At 42.5% G+C, this 21,114-nt stretch overlaps 1 protein-coding gene across 2 annotated transcripts in view; it reads left to right on the top strand.

The window, feature by feature from the left end:
- LOC121931577 (CD2 associated protein) overlaps positions 1-21,114 on the top strand; it is a 90,133-nt gene that overhangs the window by 36,835 nt on the left and 32,184 nt on the right. For both annotated transcript variants that reach the window (XM_042469497.1, XM_042469487.1), the window contains exons 5-11: positions 2,496-2,616; positions 8,803-8,990; positions 11,894-12,002; positions 14,189-14,283; positions 15,642-15,746; positions 17,267-17,303; positions 18,433-18,495. In XM_042469497.1, coding sequence (XP_042325431.1) covers positions 2,496-2,616; positions 8,803-8,990; positions 11,894-12,002; positions 14,189-14,283; positions 15,642-15,746; positions 17,267-17,303; positions 18,433-18,495 — 718 coding nt within the window. The remainder of the gene's footprint in view (positions 1-2,495; positions 2,617-8,802; positions 8,991-11,893; positions 12,003-14,188; positions 14,284-15,641; positions 15,747-17,266; positions 17,304-18,432; positions 18,496-21,114) is intronic.

Below are 21,114 nucleotides of genomic sequence, written 5' to 3'. Positions count from 1 at the left end.
CAGCTTATTTACATGTTGGTATGGTAATGTGATAGCAACTCTTTCAGATTTCCCCATGTGGTAGGAAGAGAGTTTCTTTTTCTCTTGAGTGATTATTTGCTGTTAAACAGAGTCCCTCTCCCGCCCATACTGGCCACCACTGTCTGGGTGAAACAAATGCTGAAGCAAAAAGCCAGACTTAGAGTCTCTCTTGCTGTATGCACACATACACACACTGAAGGAGCCTCCCAAGTTTTACCCTTGACTTATCCACGGGTCATGGCAAAATCCATAATTTTGGCCCCAAAACCTGCCCTCAACTTATAAATGAGGTAGATGAGTATATGCAGTACTTCTAGTTTTCCGTTTTCTTTTGTTTTGTTCTACAACAGCTACTTGTGTTCAAATGAAACTGAAAAAGTTCTGCCACAGGCTTTTGAACTGTCACCATTTCTAGTGTCACATTTGTTGTCTTGTTCAAAGATTATCCTGTTCTTACAATGTAGAGTGCAGAGGGGAATTGATGGCAGAGGATTGTGCTCTATATTTCTACCCAAATACCACCACCTCATCCAGGTTTCCTGGATGAGATGGTTTATCTAGATTCATGTCAGTCTGGTTTCAGACCTGGCTATGGGACAGAAACCTCTTTGGTTGCCTTGGTGGATGACCTGCACAGGGAACTAGACAGGGGGAGTATGTTCCTGTTGGTTCTACTAGACCTCTCAGCGGCTTTTGATACCATCGACATTGGTATCCTTCTGAGTCGTCTCTCTGGGATGGGACTTGGAGGAACTGTTCTACAGTAGCTCAGTTCTTTCTTGAAGGGGCATTCTCAGAAGGTGGTGCTGGGGGATTCCTGTTTTACTTCTTGACAATTGGCCTGTGGGGTCCCTCAGGGCTTAGTCCTGTCCCCTATGTTTTTTAACATCTACGTGAAACCGCTGGGACAGGTCTTCTGGAGATTTGGAGTAAAGTGTCACCTGTATGTCGATGATACCCTACTACTTTCCACCTAATTCCAAGGAAGTTGTTTCTGTTCTAAACCGGTGTCTGGCTGCTGTGATGGACTGGATGAGGCCAAACAAATTGAAGTTTAATCCAGACAAGACAGAGGTGCTTCTGGTCAGTAATAAGACAGATCCAGTAATAGGGATTCAGCTTATGTTAGATGGGGTCACACTCCCCCTGAAAACTCAGGTTCGTAGTTTGGGGTTACTTCTGGATTTAGCGCTGAGCCTGGAAGCCCAGGTATCAGTGGTGACCAGAAGTGCTTTTGCACAGCTAAAACACGTGCACCAACTGTGCCCATTCCTGGAGAAGTTGGATCTAACCACAGTGGTATATGCCTTGGTTACATTCTGTCTGGATTACTGTAATGTGCTCTGTGTGAGGCTGCCTTTGAAAAGTGCTCAGAAACTTCAGCTGGCCTAAAGAGCTGGAGCCAAATTGTTATACTGGAGCTGGCTACAGGGAGCATACAACTCCCTTGTTGCAACACCTCCATTGGCTGCCAGTCTGTTTCTGGGCACAATGCAAAGTGCTGATTTTGACCTATAAAGCCCTAGACAGCTTGGGTCCAGGCTATTTGAAGGACCATATCTCTCTGTACGAGCCCACCAGAGTATTGAGATCATCCGGAGAGGCCCTTCTCTGACCTACCACCCCCTCAGGCACATTTGGTGGGAACAAGAGAGAGAGCCTTCTCAGTGGCTGCTCCCAAGCTTTAGAACTCCCTCCCTAGGGTGGCCAGGATGACTCCATCTCTGCTGTCCTTCCGACGGTGGGTAAAGACGTTCTTGTGTTGGCAGGCCTTTGCAAATCGATAAGGTATGAGAATGTTGTGCTATTTAAAATTTTAAGGTTTATATTGTAACATTCAATTTTAACTCATAACTGTTTTAACTTTTAAAATGGAATAATTGTTTTTTTAAAAAAATTATATTTGTACATTTTCATGCTATACAGTTTTTAAATTGTATTGTTTTAAATCTGCTGTTTGCCACCTTGAGTCCTTATATTGGGAGAAAGGCAGGATATAAGAAAATAAAATAAACAAACAAATAAATAAACTATAAGCCAGGATTTCTCTGTAGGCAAAGGAAACCTTGGAACCTGCTCTTTTTTCTTTGTAAGGCACAAGATAGCTGGCGGGACAGAAACAGGAGTCTGTTATATTTATGGATGAACTGTGTGAGATTGTTCCCACTTGTAACTCTTGTGAGTGATACATTTGTTGTGTGTGTTGCTGCCCTTCTATTCAAACATCTTATCACAGAGTAACAAGGAGAAATTTCCATCCAAAGCAAATTACAGTAGTGTCATGTTTATTCCAGTGCCTTGTTGTACTCATGAGATTCCCCCCCCCCAAAAAAAATCCTCAGGGTTAATACTTTACTTATAGTGCCTTCTGAAATCATCCTAACCTTTCCTGGTGTTTATAGCCATGTTACTGCAAATAACAATTGTGGGTTTTCCCCCCCTTTCCTCTTTGTAATGCTGAATTCTCTCTACAGGTAGAAGAAGGCTGGTGGAGTGGAACACTAAATGGCAAATCAGGCCTTTTTCCTTCTAACTTTGTAAAAGAGTTAGAAATAATAGATGATGGAGAAACACAAGACAGCCTGGATGATGCAGGTAGTGTTTGCTGTGTTTCTAAGCAGATAGTATGCAGAATACTGAAAGGAATAATAATAATAATAATAATAATAATAATAATAATAATAATAAAAAAATTTTATTTGTATTTCCTGCTTCTCCCTGCGGATCGAGGCAGGATTACTGCAAAAAATAAAAACTACAATGCAAAATACAATATTATCTAAAAATACAGACAGTAAAACAACAACAATATTACTAACAATCACTAACAAGGCCAAATGGAGTTAATTACTAGCTAACAGTCTTAGTTAACCTAAAGCATATGTGTAGACTTCTTAGAATCAGAGTTGTAATTAATTTGCTAATATCCAAACATATGTGTAAACATTTGAAGGATGAAGACTCAAAGTTTCTCTGATTTTATTCTCTGACTTATTTATTTAATATAATATCTTTCTGTCAAAACAGGCACTAGTTAGCACTTATGTATCTAATGAAATATACACTAAAAACAAAATCCTGTTTAAACAATATAAAAGCAGACTCAATGAAAACACAATGAAAAACATAACTATAAAAGACATAACAAGTACCCCACCACTTGGGCTCTTTCAGCAGTAGACCAACTTACATGGCAGATGCCTCAGTGAATAATAATAGCAGAAAGACAGTAAAGAGGCAGCAGGGAGTCTGAGAGCAGCCAGCCAGAAAGTCCCCCTCTCTTCTTCTGCTGATGTACATCCTGGCAGGACCAAGAAGAAGAAGAACTCCCCAAAACAGCATGAGGCCAGATAGGTTTAGAATTAAATGGATGAATACAGTCTTTCAAACACTGTGGTCACAAGTCATATAGGGCAGGACTTATATAGATTATAAATATCATTTGAGTTAGGGCCGGGCCGTCCATATAGGGCGGCAACCTGTAGGGGGCGCCAGCGGGGCAGCAAGGGAGCCAGGAGGAGAGAGAGAGAGAGAGAGAGAGGCTGGAGCCTGGAGGATGAGGCGAGCGGAGCCGTCAGCAGCCTAGAGCAGTGATGGCGAACCTATCGCACGAGTGCCAGAGGTGGCACTCAGAGCCCTCTCTGTGGGCACATGTGCCGTCACCCCAACACAGAGTTTGTTATTAGAAAGCCAGAGGGACATGTCATTTTGCAATAAATAAGTGGGTTTTGGGTTACAGTTTGGGCACTCGGCCTCTAAAAGGTTCACCATCACTGGCCTAGAGCCTATGAGTGAGAAGCAGGGAGAGAGAGCAGCATGCGATGGCACTGGCCCCAACCCTGGAATTTTTCTCAGGCTCTGTTTGTAAAAGGGAAGGGGGGAAGACGTTTGTTGTACTCTGCAACTCCTGGGCTGCATCTACACTGGAAAATTAACCTGGTTTGGCACCTCCTTATTCTGGCTCAAGGCTATGGCCCCTCTCTCTTTCTTTCCTCCTGTCCCTTGCTCCCTCCCTCCCCCCTCCCTCCCTCCCTTTCCCCCTTTCCCCCCTTCTATCTTCTTTCCTTCCCTTCCTCCCTCCTTCTTCTCTTCCTTCCTTCCTCTCTCCCTCTCTTTCTTGCCAAGAGAGAGGGGCCCGTTACAGACGGGTACTTTAGTACGCGCTCTGCGCATGCTAGGGTTAAAAAGGGGCACCCTTTCCGGATGCCCCCAACCCTAGGACGCGCGGAGCGCACACAAAATGGTGGCGGCCGTTCCACACGGCCACCGCCATGAGGACGTCATGACTGCGCCACCTCTATACGGGGTGGCGCGGAAGTGACGTCCTCGCTCCGTGCCAGGGCGTCTAGTGCGCCCTGAGCACGGAGAAGGAAGGAGCTCCGTTTTGGAGCTGCTTCCTGGTTTGGTCCGCTGGGTGCAGCCTTCACACGGCTGCGCCCAGCGGACCAAAGGAGAAAGGGGCCAAGCGGCCCCTTTCTCCTCCTCCCCACTGCCGCGGGGTGTCCTTGGGGCTTGAAGCCCCAGGGACACCCCTTTTCAGGCTGTGGGGAAGCGGCGTTTTGCCACTTCCCCACAGCCTGAAAAGCGGTGGATCAGGGCCTCAGCGGCTGCCGTTCTAACCACTAAGGCCTGATACACCGGGGAAAGGGGTGGGTACAGCCTGCCCCAAATGGGCGGTCTGTAACCCACCAGAGACTTGTTCAGGAAAGGCTTGCCATGGCCTTCCTCTGAGGCTGAGAGAGTGTGACTCCCCCAAAGTCACCCAGTGGGTTTCCATGGCCCCATTTCTCCCTCTCTGCCCCCCCCCAACTCCTTTTCCTTCTCAGACTTCGGCCCTATTCCTTCCTTATCCACCCACTTTTGCTTCCCTTTCCACTCACTCACCCTTTTCTCTGATTCCTAGACCCCCTTGTTGTTGTTTGTTGTTGTGTGTCCTCAAGTCCTTTCTGCCTCCTGGCCACCCTCTCATGGGGTTTCCTTGGCAAGGTTTGCTCAGAGGAGGCTCACCATGACCTTCCTCTGAGGCTGAGAGAGTGTGATGCCCCCACCCAGTGGGTTTCCATGGCTGAGCTGGGTTTTGAGCCCAGAGTCATAGTCCAATGCTCAAACAACCAGTCCACACTGGCTCCAACAATCCACTTTAAAAGCTTGGTCTTCTTCCCAGGGTGTACAGATGCCTTCACTGCAAAGGAACGCAACATAAAATGAAAGACATTCAAGAAAATGGGAGGACAGGATTCAAGAAAAGCTCAAAACACTCCTAGAAATGTAAATGCATGCTTCTTAGTCATGCTCAAAATGGAGGATATTTTAGAAAACCTCCAGGACAGAAGGTTGGAATGGAGGACCTGTCCTGGAAGAGGAGGAGGTCTGCCCTGCCCTGAGGCCAACCTATCATGGGGTTTTCTTGGCAATATGAAAGAGAAGATTTGCCATGGCCTTCATCTGAGGCTGAGAGAGTGTGGCTTGCCCACTCTTGGTGTTGTTGTTGTTGTTGATATTATTATAATTTATCTCTAAAGTGCTGTAAATGGTGTCCCTACTATGTGTCTTTTCTTTCTCGCCCTGGAGCCATTCCCATCCTTGTTTCATAGGCTGCATCTACGCTGCACAAATAATGCAATTTGATACCACTTTAAATGCCCTGGCTCCATGCTATGGAATCCTGGGATTTGGGTTTTTGGAGGAGATTTTGCCTTCAGAGAGCAGTGGAGCCACAACAAACTACAAATCCCAGGGCTCCATAGCATGGAACCCGCAGGGTGATCAGATGTCCTCTTTTTCTGGGGTATTTCTTACATTTCAGTCTTCTGTCCAGAAGGAATTCCAAAAATGTCCTCCCTTTTGAGCTTCACTAAGATGCATGAATTTATATTTCTATGAGGGATTTCAGCTTTTACTTGATCATGTCCTCCATTTTACTTGAAAGTCCTACATTTTGTGGTGCCTTGTCCTCCTTTGTGGTTAGGACAGCTGATCACCCTGGGAGCCATGGGCAGCTAAAGTGGTGTCAAACTGCATTAATTCTGCAGTGTGGCAGCAGCCCTAGTCCTCTCACCTGGTGACCCTACTGGTTTTCTTCTCTTTCTTGTGACACCCTTTTCTGCCCCTTGGGTGAAGATTTTTAGTTTTTAGGGGTCAAAGATGGACCATCACTACCCCACAAATTCATGGGATGAGATCTAGATTTTTCCACATCATTAGAATGAATAATGCTTCCAGCTTGCATAAGGAACATGTATGCATTAGTCTCCATTCCAAATATCACAGCAATTAAAAAAGTCTTTAACCTGTAAAACCCTAATTGGCTTTTTGATTAATTCTCAATACTGTGACAAGAGATTGGAACCTAAGTGTTATGCCATGTTTAGCTGTAACAAACGAAACAGTGGAGATCAAGGGGTGAAAATAATTATGAGGGGCGACAGGGGGTGCCAAAATATTTCTCCCCTAGGGTGGCAAAATATCTAGAGCTGGCCCTAATTTGAGTCATAGTCAAAAGGAAACCAGCTGTTCCTGAATTTGTTGTTACAGGGAATTACGTTCTCTCTGTAGCCAGGGCCAGTCATAATTCTGAACATAGCATTCTGGACTGGCTAAAGTTTTCAAACACTTTTCAAAGCTAGTAAACATATTAATTGTTCAAATAGGATATAACTAAGGTGTGTTCTTCTATGACAAGATCAGGCCACCACAAGGCTGGTTACAGTTGGTGCAGTAGCCTCAGCTAGGCAAGTGCACTTACTTTTTACCACCACTGAAATTTGGGGTTTTGTGTTCAGGGGTGAATGTAGGAGTACAGTCAGCTCATACTGAGTCCCTGTTCTCTGATTTGTATTTCAGCCAACCATCTCTGATTTGCATGGATTAAGTGACTGTTGAACCTCATCCAGTTCATTACCAACACCAGCCACTAATTTAGGAAAAATAAAGAAAAGATCAACTTGTTTAGATTTAGATCAAAAAGAAAGGTAGACTTGGGTACTGCCAGCAAACTGATTGGATAGAATTAAATTCTAAAGCCCCAGGCAAATTAACCCAGAAATTGTAAGTTTATATTAAAATAGCATGGGGAACAAGGCAGGATCCTGTGGGATAGCACAATGTGTGAAAGAGTAGTTTCCCAGCACACTGCCACCTTTAACTACCCCTCCAAGAAGGATCAAAGCCCTGTAAACCAGTGCCTCCAGCAATTCCAGTCAGATGCATCCAGATAATGTGGTTGAGATTATTAGAAATTACTGTGAAATACTGCAAAGTCAACCAGATACACTCTCTTTGCCCAATGCCTGATGTAGACCATGTAGAGCAAGGTGGCCAGTACAGAATGTCCCATAATTAAGCCAATTGAACTGGCTGTAAATGTTTGGAAGTAGACTCCCATAATGCATTCAGTGATAATTGTCTTGATATGCCTAGGAAGCGCTGCATTAGGAGTAATTAAGTTAGAAGTAAAGAACCTCCACCCTGTGGGCCAGATGCAGACTTTCGTGTCTTATAATTCAGACCTCTGCACTCTACCCAGGCCATGTCTTTAATCAGTCCAACTTTGAATTGTTGATATTATTTAATCCATCCTACCCTATAACAAATTTTAAAGCTGCTTGGCACAAGTTAGGAAGAGAATGCTTGTTGAGACAAAAAATACGCATGAATGCACTACACAGTAAACCCTAGGGCAGAGCAGAGGACTACCACTCTAAGATTTTAAATTGAGATGAGACATATTAGCACTAATAATCTTGAACAGAAAAGCTACAATAGTTTCATTGCTTATTGTGCAAGCAATGAAGTATATATTATAAACATCTCCCATGACATTTAACAGCTGACCATCTGTTGCTAGTAGAAGATATTATATTTAGTATACAGTAATAAAATTATATTTTAAAAAAATTGGTGAAAATGTAGTTGAAAATTGATCAATAAAATGCTGTAATGTATTTTAGTGCATCTTAAAGCTTATAAGAAAGTAAAACAATGTGGGAACTCACTTAATTGTAAGATAAACAATTGTTGACAGTACATAATTTTTCTCAGTCTTTAAAAAGATACACCAGCATCAGTAGTGTCAAAGTGAGCTCATTGCTTCAAAGACTCAGCATTCATTTGCAGTCCAAGTCCAAGTGAAAGAGTGGCAATTGTGACAAACAGCAGCAAGTGTCCCCATCATCTGCAGAGGAGGAAGCAACCACCCAGCTTTATGTTTCCTACCAGAGGGTGATACAGTGCTTAAGTGCCTTGAACTGGGGGGTCCTGAGATCCAAAGCACTATGCCATGGCACAAAAAATTTCCCAGATCACTCCTCCTGGAGTGCCTGGATTTTGAAGATCTCTTGGAGCTAGCCATCCAAGAAATAGGTCTCTCAGAGCAGGCCTATGAAGGGTGGCATGCTGCCTCTTCCTCCCATCACCAGTGCTGCTGTAACGATCACTGTTCTCCCATCTCTGTCACAAATGCATGCCATTGTGCTTCTCCTCCTGTTCTGCTGTGAAGGAATTATACCACTGCTGCCGCCTCCTCCTCTCCCTCCTCCCTCTTTTTCTAATGATGAGGGAGGCTAAAGATGCAGCATCAGAAATTGGCAAGTTTATGTAGAGCTAGCCCCTGGCAGAAAGAAGGTGCACAGTATGTGATAACACAAAACTATGCATGCAGGGCCTTCTGACCAATCAGGAGTAAATAGGAGCTCAGCTGTAGTTGTCCTAGTTCAAGCCAAATATTAATATCTTTTCCCTTTATCAGTGTATCTTTAATCTACTTTTTAAAAAACTTTCCAGAATCTGTTTTTGCTGGTCCTCCTCTACCTCTGACTTCATCAGGAAATGGCAGTGAACCTGTACCTGCACCAATAGCACAACCAAAGAAAATCAGAGGAGTGGGATTTGGTGATATTTTCAAAGATGGTTCAGTGAAACTTAAAACAAGATTGTCCAGTAATGATTCAGAAGAGAAGAAGCAAGATAAGGTAATTTCCCCCCCCCCCTTCTCTAAAATGTCATATTTTTCTAAACTTAACAACAGTTGTTTATAAGCAGCCAATATCTCACCTGGTATCTTGCAGGTGACATACATTATTACCAATGTAACATAGGCGGGATACAGACCGCCCAAAAAGGGCAGTCTGCCTGTGCCTTGTTTTGCTGCGCAAGGGAGCTGCAGTGGACAAACCGCTCGGCTCTCTCACGCAGCAAAAAGAACCCGCAAAAAGCGGATACTTTCTGTGGCGCCATCAGGATGTTGCAGTGCGCCAATGGTGCACTCATGATGTCTTTATGGGAGCATGACGTGTGGATGCTAAGCGTCTGTTGCTTCAAAATGGCGGCACCCGTGTGCATAGGACACCACCATTTTGACGCCCTCGTCACATGCTAGGGGTGAGGCACATATGGGCGGTGCGCCCTCGCCCAACCCCTAGCACGTGACGAGGGCGCACTTTAGGCCGGTATGTATAGCTTCCTTGTTAATGCTTTTACTTTTATTTATATCCCACCTTTCTTCCAGAATTGTTTCTGAGGAATTTTTCTTAAACTGTTGAAGAACTGTTGCCCCACAGATAATGGCTGCAATGCAATATTCTACTGACATCTTTATGGGGGAAAATTAGCATTTTATCCAGTCCTAAAATATGGTTAATTTTATGGTTGGTGAAAAAAGCGCATTCTTTTCTTTTTAAAAAAATATTGAATTTTACAGGGGACAGACTGTAATTTAATAGGCATTGGTACTTTATCAAGTCAATTTTTAGTCACAGTCAATGCACCCAGCATGAATGCTATAACTTAAAACCATATAAAATAGAAAAGTTACATATAAAATAGAACCATATAAAATAAATGAGTTAGATAAAATATTTTATATACAATTAAATTATCAGATTGGGTTATAACTCTGGAGTTATTATTGATTATATAATTATAAATCTAGGGTATACTGCCATCAGACATGCCCCTTTTTGATAATAAGTTCTCTCTAATTTTAAGGGCTAGAGACAAAAAGTTTGCAACAGACAGAGTAATGTTTGTGCATTTGTCTTCCAACAGCATTTTGATATAAAACATTTCGGAACGGCCCAACTTATAACTCAGTAGAGGAGAAATCAGTTGGTTACAGTTCTGGTTATAAAAGACACAGGAGAACAAAATAGGTGATAATATTTTAACTACTTGTTGTCCACAAGGGCAAAATCTAGCAGAGATAGTTACCCCAGCATATCTGCCAAAAGTGTTTGAAGGAAAAACACTGTATCTTGCCTCAGTGAACAAGATGTGATACCTCAGAACCATTAGATTTTTAAGACAGGAAGGCTGACAGAAAGTTCCTGTATAATGAGCATTTAGGGCACAGGGATACCAGAATTTAATAGAAGTGGTCCTGAGATTGCAAAAAGACATGTCCCATAGTCTTCGTCTCAGTGATTTTAATGCCATCTCATGGCCTAGGTTTAAAAGCAGGGATTCAGAAAGACCAATGAAAGCTGCTTTATGAATGACATGTTTAGTCCAGTTGTTGTTACCGTGCGCCCTTGCTTTATGCGGTGATCCGTTCTGGACTCCCCTGTGTAAAGCAAATTCCGCGTATGCTTGAGCCCCACTTAAATGAATGGGGCGTGTTCATGCGGCGGTGCGTTGACGCACGCGCCCCATAGGCGCACGCCCCACTAGGCCCTATGGGACACTCTGCCCCTTCCTCCCCACGCAGCTTTCAGCGTATGCTGAAAGCCACATAAAGCGCATCTGTGTATGAAGAAGGGAGGTCTGCTTTTATCCACTGATAGTCATGTTTGATTTTATTGTTTTTGTTTGTTGTTACCTGCCTCGATCCAATATAGGGAGAGGCGGGATACAAATTGTTGTTGTTGTTGTTGTTATTACTCTGAGCCAACTTTAAACGCAAGTAACCATGCTTTAGTAGAAAGAAGTCATTCTTCCGTTTCTAGTAAAAGAACTGAATTGTGGACACATCAGCAACACATAGAAGACCCAATAGAGATTTTATTTGAAAACTAATTCAACTCTAGTTCAGAATTGGCAGCTTCAATCCAAATAGCTATTGCATACAGTGGTCCCTTCCCTTATGCGGTGGATCTTCCCCCCCCCCCCCCCCGTAAGGGAAATTCTGTGTATGCTCAAGCCCCATTTAAAGTAATGGGGCTCATGCCCATGGTGGTGCGATGGTGCACGCACCATGGGCACAAGCCCCATTACTCTTTCTGGTGTGTGGTGCCGCTTCTTCCATTGCCGCTTTCAGCATATGCTAAAAGCCGCATATATTGAGCCCGCATATGACGGGGGCGCACTGTATAACAGTTTAGCTGTGATCTTTGCATTAAAAACTTTGAGGGCCATTTGTATGAATTAATTCCCCTTGGTATGAAAGAATCTTATGATACCAGATTTGCTGCTCGGGCATCCTTTCAGCACCAAGGATCTGTGATGGTTCCACAGAACCCTATGGTGAAATGTTAGCCCTAGGTATTTTAGGTATTTAAAGCTTTTTACTTGCTCCAAGGGACAATCTCCTATGTTCCATCTGCAAAGATGGAAATTGTGCTCAGTTTAATAGTAAAGATAAGAGTAAGGGTTTCTTGCATTACTGCTTCATAAGAAGTCACTCATATGGACTCTTCTCACAATACATCTGGGGAAGGAGGAGGATTAATAATAAAACAATCTGATCACTGGTTGGAACTAAGGTGAGCAGGGAAGCAGGTGGGTCGCTATTCAACCCATTGTGCAGAAGTTTCCAGTTCCTCTCACATGGTACTCTTTCCATACATATTTCTGCACACCTTGTCACATAGTTGACTATCGTGTAAACAGATGTACCTGTCAATCCAAATTCTTATTTATCTTCATATTTCTTGTGTAGCCATTATCTACTCATTCATCTGGATCAAAAATAACACAGTTTCCCAGTATTATGAAATCTGAAGTGACAACAGAGGTTGCAAAAGCCGAAACTGAAGACAAACAGAAAGGTTGGGTTATTTTATTATATGCCTTCATTTTATTCTGTAATTCTCAATATAAAATCATTTTTAAAAATTGATAGTCCTTGGAAGGATCCACATCCTGTTATTCTTAAAATAATTTGTGGGTTTTTTGTTTTGTTTTCTCACATGTTTCCATAGGGTTCAATAGTGTAGGCTAGTTTCTTCCTCCTTGATGAAGAAGCAAATGTCCTGTGTATTCTTGCTATCTATGGCGGGTTACAGACCGCCCTCAAGCAGCCGTTTTCCCGCCGCCGCCATTCGATGCGGAGGGAAGCCCCAGCGGCCAGGCGAAAAAGGAGCGCCGAAATGGAGCTCCTTTTCAAAACGTGGAAGTGGCGCCGCGAGGGGCGAAGCGCACCCTCGCGGCATCACTTCCATCGCGACACGTCTGGACATTATGCGTCCAAGACGTCAAAATGGCGGCGCCCATATGGATGGGCGCTGCCATTAAGGACGCGCTCTGCGCGTACTAGGAAGAAGGGCCGTGAGGAAGGTAAGACCCTTCCTAACCCTAATACGGCCCTTCTTAACCCTAGTACGTGCGGAGTGCGTACTTTATGGCAGTCTGTAACCCACCTACATTACACAGTCTTTTTCTAGCACTAGGCCCGTGAGGCTATTTTCCAGCTCTCTGTAGCCACAGGACACACCAATTTTCTTTAACTCTTTGCCTCTTGCATCCTTCCTTTAGAGGCTTTTATACCTACTGACATACTAGTTTCCCATCTGTTAGTAGTTTTTCTTTCTTTCTTTCTTTCTTTGGCCAATTCTTCCATAGGTCTCTTACTTTTAACCCATTCATTCAGAGAATTATATCCTGCACTCCTCATAACAATAAAAATGCCACAATCCTTAACAAAGCAGTAATATAAAAACAAACCATATAAACCCATGCCAAACACTCTGGTTTCTGTAGAGTGAAGCAACTGAATGCTGTGGTCCGGTAGCCAACTGCTATCACAGTCCTTAATGGGCTGCCAGCAAGGAGCAGCTTTTGCTGCTCCTTTTTTGGCTAGCTTTGGGCTGCCTTAAGCAGCCATAGAGCAACTTCCAGCCAATCCAGGACTATGCATTATCTGCATGCCACACGCCCAAAGCAGCCAGATGTCAGACTTTTTGGCCTGTGTGTTTCAGGCCTTTGTTTTCTCCAGGCAGCACACACATGTTCTTGCACCTGGGTCCACCTTGCCCTTAGGTCTTCAACGTGGATCCTTCCAGACAAATTTATTTTTCATTTCGTTTTAGACTGTGCATGGTTGGTGACTGTTTTACCAATACTTTTCCCTTTGGAATTTGAAAGTTTGTGAATATGTCATCATAGCAACTCCTCCAAATTAGCAGTAGTGTAGGAAAGTTTACATGTGTTAGCAAATTTGCTTATCTGCTTTGAACCACAGTTAACTAGTTGTTGCTTGTTGCTGCTCTTCTACTTGTCTTATGTGAACAGCTCATTAATAATAGAATCATAGACTTGGAAGAGACCAGAGGGGCCATTGAGTCCAACCCTCTCCTATGCAGAAACACCATTCAAACCAGCCCCAACAGATGAAGGCAAAGCTGGGAGTAAAAGGCATACTCCCGGCATAATCACACAATCACGCTGAAAAATTTCAGATGACACCATGCTCATCCCATGAAAATCCAGGAATGCTCTAGCAACAATCCATTCATTGGGAAGTCCCGGGAATGGTTTAGTTGCCAGAGCATGCCTGGATCATCACAGGATAAGTCCTGGATGAGTGTGATGTGTCTGAAGATCTTCAACGCAATCATGCGATTATGCCAGGAGTATGCCTTTTTTCTCCACCACACTCCAAGGCAATATATTCCACTGTCAGAGCAAATCCTGGCTTTTAAAATCCTTGCAGTGCTAACTTGCCTATCCAATTCAAGCTGATTAGTTTACACTTTATGTTCTTTACATTCCTTGTCACTTTGGTGCTAACAAAGTGTTAAATAGCAGCAGCATATCAAATTTTGGATTCTAAAAAAATTAATTTATGTTTAAATAATGTAAATTGAATATATATCTTAAGATTGTAATAATAATTAAGCATATCTTGTTAACAGGCATGTCCCTAAATGTCTTATTGAAAAATTTTGAACAGTTATATTTATAAAACATTTGAAATGTGCAGGGCATGCATGACACTCAAACTATTTTGTTTCAGCTAAGGAATATTGCAAAGCCTTGTATTCCTATGAAGGTACCAATGAGGATGAACTTAGTTTTAAGGAAGGTGATATTATCCAGCTAATAAGTAAGGTAAGGATCCATGTTCTAATCGGAACATTTTCTTTAATTAAAACTAGCCACATCAAAATGAAGCATGTCATAATTAAAATTTTCTGGATGCTATCTAGGAGCTAGATACAGAGTTCTTAAACTAATAGAAATGACTACTTTCAATTCTGAACAGTATCATACTCATAGTCCACATAGGATATTTGATAAAAAGTGTATTCACAGTGGGACTTCCTTATATTTCATCCCTTGAAAGTTTGATTTATTCAGACAGAAAAATAGTAATACAGTATTTATTGTTTGGCGCCATCTTGTGAACAAATACATGCAACCACTGCCCTCTCTCTGAACATATGCTTATATAGTTATATAAATAGTTCAAGCAAGAGTTTACCTGAAGTTGCTAATCAGAGTAGGGGTTTTTTTGGGGGCAGAGGAACATTTGAGAAAGCAATGCCTCAACATGGATAAGAGATATAAAGGATTTTTGCAAATTTTCTCATTCCTGACAGCAACAAAAAAGGGTTTCTCAACAGGAAAACCACCATGAAATTTTCACCTCTGTATTACAGTAAAAAGGCATAGTGCCTTCTTACTTTATGGCAGAAAGGATCATAGTTCACACAAAAATACATATTTTGCAAAGGAAAAATTGGAAGATACTGATTAAAAATGTTCTGAAATGCAAAAAAAAAGTGACAAGAACTCTTCCTTTAAAAAATCTTCTTAGTGGAAAGAAACAATTTGAATTTTTTATTTTACATACAACAACAAAATAAACCAAGATGTACATCATTACTATGAACTAGAGTTAATATAGTAATGTAGTGACATGGATTAGTTAGAACAAGGGACATACCAACATGACATCAAGACATCAAGACTTCTAGTGTACCTGAGTTATCCAAAGAGTACTAATAGCTATTTTGTGTGCTTAGCGCTACCTTAAATGTTTATGATTAGGATACTATTCTGGACTGTGGACTGTGTTCCCCTCTCTCAAATTGATGAAGAATTTTGAGATGTACTGTTGTATTAGCTCCCTAACAGAATTCCCCCTTAATGTCTACAAAGCAACTGTGACCAGGATGCATGAATTCTCCTCTTCATTGCCTCCTCCCCATACCCTCAAAACCAATTATGGGGAGCGATGAGGTCTTTCAGAGGTTAGCTTTGGCACAGAAGGCTGTGGGTTTGGAGTAGAAAGGAGAGTAAGGTTCCACTGGACAGAGGCCTATATTTTTGTATTGGATTAATATAAATGCTATTTAAGGGGACAGAGGGAAATTTGAAAGTTGTTCTCTGCAATAAGTGTGCATACAGCAACTGGGGTTTTTATTTTTATTTTTTTTCCTTTTAAAAAGCTCTCTTTGTTCTAGGATACTGGAGAATCAGGATGGTGGAAAGGCGAGCTTAATGGCAAAGAAGGAGTTTTTCCAGACAACTTTGCCCTTCAGATTAATGAACTGGATAAAGATCTCCCTGTAAGTTCCCACTATGATTATTTATAGAAACTATATAAACATTTTTAAAGCTAGTTGTAAGCAATAAATGCTTAGTCATTTTTATATAACCAGATAGGAAAGCCACAGAAATAATCTGATTGACAAAGTAGCACATGAGATCTGTCAAAGTAGAACATCTAACAAGAGTGTCAAGTATTGTAGCAGATTGGCTCAGAAGGACATCCATCAAACAATCAGAATGGATGCTGCAGAAGACAGTCTTTCAAACAGTAACCAAATCTTTGGAATGTTCCTGGTAGATCTTTTTCCAGCTTCAGATAATATTCTGGTTCCTGATTCATATCCAAATTGAGACACATCAGACCAATTAAAACCAGTATCTTGATGAACCTGGCAACTTTTGTGTGCAAAGCATGTGCTTGGCCATTGAACTCTGGATCTTATGGCAACAAAGGAGTCCTAAGACTACATCTTGTTGTTATGCAAAGTTTTTCGCCATTTGCAAGGGATTGTTCTCCCTTCATTATGTTGTCAATCTGTGCACTCAGAGGGACAAGCGTCAGATACCATGTGATAATGTTCAGGTACACACGTTCATGAAGATGGATGCATTCATGGATGGATGGATGTGTTCATATGCTGATACTTTATTCAGATGGCAGATCTTCCAAAGAGTTCTATGACAGTCCCCTATGGTTGGTTCTACCCATTCTGATTAATAATATTGATATTTAGGATATTAATATTAATAATTGTTATTAATAATTTAATAATGAACAAGGTAATGCTTTATCATACCGAACCCACTGATCCACACAGTTCAGTATATTGGTCACCCTGAGGCTTGAGTACCAGATCCAAGGAACAATCTTGAGAGTACAATCCCATTTTGGGAGAAAGACAGAATATAAATCCAATAATAAATAAACAGGCCAGATGAGTGTCAGGAACACATAAGCTGGAAAATGTGGAGACATTCTGGATAGATGTTCTGTCACACATATGTATTTTATTTCTATATAGCATTATTTGACCTGCAGGCACTAAAGTTACCCCACATTGCCCCAAATAGTTGCCAAAGGAGGGAGTAGAAGCCTGCCTTCTGGAGAGTAAAAAGATGGTGGGTAAGAGATTAATAGATTTTGGGGGAAGAGGAAATAGAGAGTGGAGAACCAAGCCCACTTTATTCCTCTCCTTCTCTTTCTCTTTTTCTCAGTGGATTGATAATATCTCCCTGGGCACATCCAGAAACCTGGGTGTTTGTGTGCATGTAGAAGCTTGTGTGTGCATGTGTGCACACGTGCATGAGCATACACATACACACGGAGATCTGCTTGTTATTCTAGTGCAAATCAGCTGCAGGCAAAAGAATGGAGCTGTTGAAGACATCTGAGGATAAGTTCCAGTTCAGCATAGCATTCTTCGTTATACTGTGAAATAATCAAATAGCAATAGCAAGTACATTTCAGTGCTGCTTATCAGTACACTTAAGTGTTCCCTAAACATTATTAGTTATTAATATTTTGTCCTTTTTGCAGAAGCCAAAGAAACCAGCACCTCCAGCAAAATGTCCAGGTATGTTAAACTGTTATTTCTTTCTTACTGAGATACATACATTTGCTTTTTAACATTCTCTCCATCATTTTAATAGACTACACAAGGTTAAATTGAATTAAACACTATGGGAGAGAAAATGTTGCTGTGGTTGAGACCCGTGAGCTACCATCCTAACTTTGGCTTGTGTTTGACATGTCTTTGCTAGGCTAGAGCCAAGATAATTCATTTTTGGATTAAGAACCCAAAGCATGTCCCTCAGTCCCCAAGAGATACACCTGGAGTCTTTGAAGAAGCTGCATAAGGCCCATCTGCATCAGAAGGCCTGAAGGGATCTGGAGACAGTGTCCTTGACTCCAGCTGCAGAAAGTTCAGTGCAGTCAGTGACTCCACAGCATTTAGGCTTCTTTGGGGGCATGGTGCACTACTTTTGGACTCTGCCATCAAACATTACCTCAGCTTCTTCTTGAGTATCTGAATTTTTGTTATCTGCTTGACACCATGATTCTTAGGGCACTCATCTCAAAGTTTCTCCTCTTCCCTTCTACTCAAAACCAGAGTTTGGTATAATCTTTTCCTAGAATCCACCACCCAGCGTGAGCAGTTGGGCATTCTGAGGGCTGTAATCCAAAAAATAACTTTTCCAAATTCTGGCTAGAGATTGTTGCCCAGGGCAAGGTGGGGACAATCTTTATCATAGTGTACATTCCATTTTCAAGCCATATGTTTACATGTTTAATGTCTTACATTTCTTCCAACACTGGGGTCCAAGGCAACTCACAACACAATCATAGCTTCCCTCAGAAGTGAGTTCCGTAACCTGGGAACAGCAACTAAGAAGGCCCCCTTGAGTTGTGTATCCAGGTTTATTTTTTCAAATGCCACTTCATATCAACTTTTTTTATAGCAGCTGATGTGTGTAATCATATAAAGGTTTTTCATGGTTAAGCTGTGGTATTGTTTTTGTTTTATTAAAACTATTTCAGAATATTTCTGCCTCCCAGGATATTTTTGTGTTATGTTTTCTGTCTTATTTGACAGATCTGATGAGGATGTATGATGTACTGTCCTTAACTATTAAGAATTATTATCATTTTTAATACAAAAATGCAAGGTAAATTGTATATTCATTAATGGCCTTACATTCCAGGTTCAAAGCCAGAACCTCCATCTGGAGAGAAAAAGTTACCTCTTCTTAAGAATGAAGAAAAAGGTAAGACTAGTTGACAAAGTAATACCACAGTACCAATGCCTTGGGAGGTAGGAAATTAAATAACTTGCTGATGGGAAATGGCTATCAGTCTTTGCAAGAATCAGGGATTATTGCCAAATATTCTTCCTAGCAAATACCTTAAGGCAGTGGTTCTCAAGCTTTTGACCCTTGTGACATCCTTTACATCTACATGTAGACATCATGCCCCCCATAAATGTAATATATGAATGAAAATATTTTGTCTAGTGTGTGTATTTTCATTTGTACATTCATGTATACTCATGAATATATTCATGCAGTAGGATCCAAAGAACCAGGGCAGTTTTGGGACAGGTGGGAGACGAAGAAGCTGCAGCTCAGGATGAGCCCATGATCCAGTGAGCTTCCCTGATCTCCACCTCCTCCTCCCTGAGGCAGGGGTGTCTGCTCCAAGCACCCTCCTTGCCTTTCTCTTCCTCTCTAAGGCAGAAAAATGTTTGAGAAGTGGGGGGGGGGGGGGGAAGAATCAGAGCCTCTATGTCTTGTTCCCCCCTTAACTCTCATGCCCCCCTCCGGGTGTCCCACCACACAGTTTGAGAACTACTGCCTTAAGGTATGATTGTAAAAGCAAAACAGCTATGCCCTAGTTATGAAAGATGAAGTTTCTCAATCAGACCATATGGAAGTGAGGTTCTTACTTTCAAAATCTAGTGTATCTCTATTCTGACTAGAACCTTATTATACTCATATATAATCATCCCTTCACATTTGTGGCTCTGACTTTTGAAGATTTGATTATTTACAGATTTGATTAATACATTCCCTTTATTATTATTAATAGATGTTGACTTTTAGTTGAGTATATGTATATATAAACACATTAAAACAACACTTTAAAAAACAATTAAAATAATCCATTGAAAACAGTAAAAAGTTTCTAAAATATGACATAGAAAATTTAAAACCAGGCCTGCATTATTTTAAAAAGCTTGCTGGAATAAAAATGTTTTCGCACATCCACCAAAAATCACACTGAAGTACATACTTAGAGAGAACAACTGCCTAAGCATTTGTAGGTCCACCAGTACATTTCTATGGTCAACTTCTGGCAGATGTTGACCATAGTGTTGCCCTGGAGGACCTAGAGATTCCTAGGGAGGTGTTCTCTCAGGTAAAACAAAGTGTGTTTTATTATTGGTGGTTTTTCCACTTTCATGGGGTCCTGTGTCCCTAACCCCAGCAAATGTGGAGGGTCCACTGTATAGGCCAGTGGTGGCGAACCTATGCCACGTGTGCCGGAAGTGGCACTTTGGGCCATTTCCTCAGGCATGGGGTGAGGGAGAAGACAGAAGAGGCACACGCGTGCCCGTTCCTCCCCCTCCCTGCCCGTTCCTGGCCTCCAGCTGTCTCTCGGAGACAGCTGAAAGCCAGAAAAGGGCACTCTGGAGAAGGAGCCAGAAGAGCGCGCCTCTGGCTCCTACTCTCAGCCTTCTCCCAGCCTCCAGCTACCTCTTCAAGAGAGCTAGAGGCCGGGGAAAGGGTGGGGAGAGGAGGAGCAACCGCCGCGTGCCAGTTGCTCCTCCCCAGGGAGCTTTGCCAGCCTCCAACTGGAGGGCAGGGAAAGGTCCGTGGGGAGGAAGAGAGGGGGCCTGCCCATTCCTCTTCTTCCCCTTTTGCCTTTCCCCGACCCCAAAGCCACACCCCAGCACGCAGCCCCATCCTGAGGGGGCAGAAGCCCCGCCCCCTGGCACGCAAACCTAAAAAAGTTCACCATCACTGATATAGGCAAACCAGTCACAGTGTTTTCCTTGCAAAATATAATCTGCTGCTGAGAGTGTTTGACTTGCTCCAGATCACCTACTAGATTTCTGTGGTTGAGCAGGAATTTGAATCCTAGGTTGCTGGAGTCCCAATTGAACATTCAAACTACTCCACCATGCTGACTCTGTATAAAGAGTATAAAAGACAATTACCTTATATACTCGACTATAAGTGGAAAAATTTATACCCCAAAATGAACTCCAAAATCATGGGTAGACTTATATACGGGGCAATGAGTTAATGATAATAAATTTCTTGAAAGAAGAAGTGCCCACCTTTCTCTGTAGCCTTGTAACGGCTCCTTGTTTGAAGCCCCGGCGCCCGCTCTCCTCTCTCCCTCCCTCCCTCCCTCCCTCCCTCCCTGTCTGTTTCCCTCTCAGCCTTCCTGCGCAGCCAGAGCTAACATGTTGCTGCTGAGGCAATGTCTGCCCAGCCATATATCCCGTTTTGCCTGGAAGGTCCTGTGGGTGAAAGGCAGAGAGAGAGAAAGGTCTGTCCTCTATTTTTGCAAGCTATGAGCCTTGGAGTCCTGGGGGTGACAGGCAGAGAGAGAGAAAGGTCTGTTCTCTATTTTTGCAAGCCATGAGCCTTGGAGTCCTGAGGGTGAAAGGCAGAGAGAGAGAAAGGTTTGTCCTCTATTTTTGCAAGCCCTAAACGTTGGGAGTCCTGGGGGTGAAAGGCAGAGAGAGAGAGAGGTCTGTCCTCCATTTTTGCAAGCCCTGATCCTTGGGAGTCCTTGGGGTGAAAGGCAGAGAAAGAGAAAAGTCTGTCCTCTATTTTTGCAAGCTATGAGCCTTGGAGTCCTGGGGGTGAAAGGCA

The sequence above is a fragment of the Sceloporus undulatus genome, chromosome 1, assembly GCF_019175285.1.
Source record: "Sceloporus undulatus isolate JIND9_A2432 ecotype Alabama chromosome 1, SceUnd_v1.1, whole genome shotgun sequence".
NCBI lineage: Eukaryota > Metazoa > Chordata > Lepidosauria > Squamata > Phrynosomatidae > Sceloporus > Sceloporus undulatus.
Note: the sequence above shows the minus strand (reverse complement) of the source record. Positions and strands in the feature narration are given on the sequence as shown.